General features: G+C 42.9%; 1 protein-coding gene across 1 annotated transcript; it reads left to right on the plus strand.

The window, feature by feature from the left end:
* Positions 1-980: 980 nt before the first annotated feature.
* On the plus strand, positions 981-3,209 carry six3b (SIX homeobox 3b). The gene is made up of 2 exons (XM_086064433.1): positions 981-1,664; positions 2,707-3,209. Exons 1-2 carry the CDS (start codon positions 1,000-1,002, stop codon positions 2,846-2,848), a joined length of 807 nt encoding a protein of 268 aa, XP_085920559.1. The 5' UTR covers positions 981-999; the 3' UTR covers positions 2,849-3,209.
* Positions 3,210-4,858: the final 1,649 nt, after the last annotated feature.

The raw sequence follows: 4,858 nt of genomic DNA on the forward strand, positions 1-4,858 counted from the left end.
CACATTGACTTTTTAACATGTATTTACCACCTTTCAAGTAAAATGGCAACTTTTTAACAACTTTGGTGAAACATTCCATAACTTAAAACTGGCAACATTTCGATGTCATTTTTGAACATAATTGCGACTTCTAAAATGAAATACCAATGTCAAAACATTCAGCGTTTTTCTCATAAAACTGCGACATTAGTTTCTTAAAGTGACACATGCATTATAATAACATTGTGAGAAAACTCTGGTCACAATTTTTCTTCTTCTCCTAATTGTTTTCCAACGTATGATGATTAGCCTACATTCTTGTAACATTACAATTTGACTATATAAACATTGAAACTCTTCCCTCCTACTTTAACACATGTAAGCAAAAGCCTCATGAAATTACAACTTTTTCATGAATAGGATTGTCAAAATGTATTAACTTATTCAGTAAATGGACATTTTTCATAAAATTAAAATGTTATGACTTTGCAAATGTATTTTCATAGAATTGTGAATTTCTTTACATCGACTTTTTTTTCTACATGGCTTAAATGGACTACTTTATAAAATAAATGTACTTTAGAAACATTGCTTAATTTTAAATGTTTTTTTTAAATCATCACATTGCAACAATTATAATTATAAATAGGGACAACTATAGAAGCATTTCCATTACTACTGTCTTTCTATAAATATTTTTGCGAGTGGGTTGTGCAGTAGTATCGGTTTTCATGACTGTAGGCTACTTGAGTTGAGTACTCCTATAATACCAGTCTGGAAGAAAAAAGTCCCTAATTCTAAATTGTCAACTGAAAAGTTCCAAATGAATGGTTGAGAGTCCGTGGCACGACCCTCGCTGCCCATATTTGATCGACAGCATCGTCACGACGACCGCCTCCAGCCCGTCCAATCGGAAGCGCCAGCGGCGGCCCCGCCTCCCCCCCCAAGCGCCGTTCAAAGAGCGCACCCCGGAGCGGCCGGCCTCCACACGGTCCGGGCGCCCCCTTCCCCTGCTCCCACATGGTGTTCAGGTCGCCTCTCGACTTCTTCTCGGCCTCCCGGCTGCTCCTCCCCCACCCCGCGGACGGCCCCGCGGGCGACCCCCCGGCCTCGCGCGCCCCGCCGCCGGCCCTGTGCTTCTCGGCGTCGCAGATCGCCAGCGTGTGCGAGACGCTGGAGGAGACGGGCGACGTGGAGCGCCTGGCGCGCTTCCTGTGGTCGCTGCCGGTGACGTCGGACGGCCGCGACTCCATCTCGGAGCACGAGTCGGTGCGGCGCGCGCGCGCCGTGGTGGCCTACCACAGCGGCAGCTTCCGCGAGCTGTACCGCATCGTGGAGACGCACCGCTTCACGCGCGCCTCGCACGCCAAGCTGCAGGCCATGTGGCTGGAGGCGCACTACCGCGAGGCGGAGAAGCTCCGCGGCCGGCCGCTGGGACCCGTGGACAAGTACCGCGTGCGCAAGAAGTTCCCGCTGCCGCGCACCATCTGGGACGGCGAGCAGAAGACGCACTGCTTCAAGGAGCGCACGCGCGGGCTGCTGCGCGAGTGGTACCTGCAGGATCCCTACCCGAACCCCGGCAAGAAGCGGGAGCTGGCGCACGCCACCGGGCTCACGCCGACGCAGGTGGGGAACTGGTTCAAGAACCGGAGGCAGCGAGACCGGGCCGCGGCCGCCAAAAACAGGTTTGCGGGGGGGGGACTTCGTTGAAACCTTCAACCATGACTACTTTCCCATAAGCATAGAAAGCAACTTTTCTGTCATGCCTTCATACTCTTGAGCCGCTTTCCTGTAGTCGAGGGCAGCGCGTAAAAGGAAAGGACCATTCATGCGTAAAAGCGCGCAGCAATTCAAACTTGTTGCTTTGGGGAATTTCGCTCAGGCACAACTCAACGCGTCTGTCTCTCCTGCCGATGGTTTTCCAAGGGGGGAGTTTGAATTGGTATATTCTGCACTCTTCTGTCGCATCTAATGAGTCATTTAAGGAGAAAGAGCCAATCAGCTTTGTTCCTTATAATAATGCGTCTCGAGTGAACTTTCCTCATTTCAAGTTATTTTATCGTTAAAGTGGGCGTGCTATGAAAATAACGATTGACAACAGATCTCCCGTTTAGCTTCAGAACAATGAATCAATATGTAACTGAAGTTTATTTTAATTTGAATACAAGAAAAAATATCAACCAAAAAAAAAATAAACTGGATTATGGTTATTTTTCCCCATTCAAGATTCAATCATTGTGCGTTTTTTTTATAGTCAAATTCTAGTTTTAATGGATTACATTTTTTTTGTCAAACTTTATTATAATCATTTTTTATGTTTCAAGTTTTTATAGTCTTTTAGTTAGTTTTATTAGTTCTCTTAATTAATTATTATATATATTGTTTCTTGTTCTGATTCAAGTTATTGAAGCCAGATACCCCCCCCCCCCCCCACACACACACACACACACTCTTTGCTTATTGGATAAGTGTTAATATAAGAGAACAGTAGAATGCAAATACTGCAAAACCATTTCAGGTTGTTTTGCCATACAAACAATTTAAAACTGTTAAATTATGTATTTTTTTCTCCATTTAAGCATTTTCTATACAATATACATGGGCTCATGAATCAATTAATTTCTTGTCTAACCATTGTGAGGAATAAGCGGTTAAGAAATGAAAGGATGGCTATATGACTAAAAAACAAACAAATGTGCCCCCCCCCCCTTTTTTTTCCCCCCCCAGGTTGCAGCATCACCGATTATGTTCTGAGGGCGTCCGCCATCCGCTGGGCGGAGGCTCGTGCAGTCCAGACGCGAACGCCGAGCGAGCGGACGGCCAAACGCTCCTCTCGGTAACGGACAGTGACTCTGACCTGGACGTGTGACTCTTTGTTCTTGTTATCAATAGGAATATAAATAGTATTGGAAACGAATGGACTGGATTGAGAAAGACCCCATAACCTGCGGGAAGGGAGGTGAGCAGAAGAAGCAATAAATCAATGTCCTCGGACCCTCATCACACACACACACACTGAGCTATCTATGCAAGCTTGTTCTATTCGTGCATGTGACAATCCAGATTTTTGTATTTATAATTTTTTTCACATTTATACCTCTTGAGTGTCCACTAGACAATCACTAAAAAAACTTCCTCCGTTGTCTTTAGTCCTCATTTAATTTAATCTTGATCTCCATTGGTGAAATGAACTGTTTTGCTATTTTATATAAATAAAAATATTTAATGTATGTGGCTGCTTTGCATTGAGTGTGTCTTGTTGGCAAAATTTGCTTTTTTTTTTTTTTTTGCACCCCCCAAACATACTACATTAGAAAAAAATAAAAATACATGGTCACATTTTGATAACGTGATGGCGAGCAAGGTGATTACTGAGATGAGCGCCACCTTGTGGTCCAATACAATATTCAGACATCATTTTATGTTATTTATTTTATCCCCCCCACCCCAAAGCGTGTTGCCTTCAATATTTATCTGGAAATTATTGGAGACGTTTTGCTTTAATAACAGATTTCGCCGTGATTCCTGTCCACCTTCACTGGTAAAATTGTAATTTACAAAATGTCCATGAACGTGCCAATCTGCTGTGGGCCTTCGCATAGCTACCGACATAAAAATATCAGTGATTTTTGTCTTTAATTTATTGTAGCAATTCATAATCATGTCCACAGTTTTTTCTCTGAATTACCAGCTGTACGTGAACATACCGCCATAACATGGGAAATGTGTAATTTCCGAAGTAACAGCGTATTATGACGTAATTTCTAACTAGACATATCTCAACAATTGATGTCAATGAACCTAACAGGCTTCTGTGTGATGTTGCTGTAGTTTCCCAGATGACATTGAACCTAGCACCCCTCCGTTACATCTCACTACAGGACATGAATCTCAGAAACGTCCCTCCAGGCTAGGAAATTTCCTAATTGTCAATGAACACACTGCGCTGACGTGACGTCACATCCCGGAAGCAAGTTAAACCTAGGCGATGCGTCCAAACGGCCAGCAGAGGCCGCGGTTGCTCAGGTTTGCAACACACCGCACCCTGACAGAAGAGTCCGTTTTGTTTGGTGTGTTTGAAGAAGATAAGAAATTTGAATTTGTTTTGAATATTTTTTTAAACTTTTTTATAACTTACTTAATAATTCCATGTTCATGGTCCTCTATTTAGCTGTCCATGTTTTTTACGCAGTCTCCAAGATTTTCAATCAATTAAGCTCTCAACCATGATTGACTTTTCTGCTCATTTGTTTTTTGTTTTTGTTTTATTGTTGTTTGCAGAAGTTGGAAAAAATAACAGTTCAGTCCTATTTTGACAAAGTACAGATATCCTGCATGTTTTCAAATGTAGGGAGTAAAAAAATGTCAAATATATAAACTATCAGGTGCAGTACAGAACACCCTAGCGACAAAGAGCAGCTAACATCAAATTAAGCTACTAAAATATGTTTGGAATCTACCGAAGACAAATTCCTTTAATGTGTGCGTGTGTTTTTTTCGAAACAAACTTGGCAAATAAAGAAGATTCTGGTTCTGATGAGCTATTTTAGCAGTTAGCCATAGGCTAATGCTAGCTACTTTTGTACTTAAGTACATAACGTTATAGTTTTTACTATTAATTAATTATGTAGAGCAGTTGACACATTTCTTTAGTATCTTTAATTTTACAGTTGATATATTACTTTAGTAACTGTACTTTGACTCCAGTACAGAGCGTGAGTACTTCGGCCACCTCTGCTTAAATCTAGTAGCAAAAGTGCTAAAAGTTGGCATCGACGCCGGCGCCACTGAGACACGACCGCGTGCACGCGCCCCTCCTCTGCTTTCCTCTCCTCGGGGGCGCGCGCAAGTGACGCGTTTTGCGCATTTCCTGCGGACA

The sequence above is a fragment of the Leptonotus elevatus genome, chromosome 20 (genome assembly GCF_054856555.1).
Source record: "Leptonotus elevatus isolate MCC_2025b chromosome 20, RoL_Lele_1.0, whole genome shotgun sequence".
Classification (NCBI taxonomy): Eukaryota; Metazoa; Chordata; class Actinopteri; order Syngnathiformes; family Syngnathidae; genus Leptonotus; species Leptonotus elevatus.

Excerpts from the sequence above, each read along its gene's own strand:
- six3b (XM_086064433.1), top strand. The coding sequence starts at position 1,000 with ATGGTGTTCAGGTCGCCTCTCGACTTCTTCTCGGCCTCCCGGCTGCTC. Across the intron at positions 1,665-2,706 it reads GCCGCGGCCGCCAAAAACAG|GTTGCAGCATCACCGATTAT; the intron begins GTTTGCGGGGGG and ends TTCCCCCCCCAG.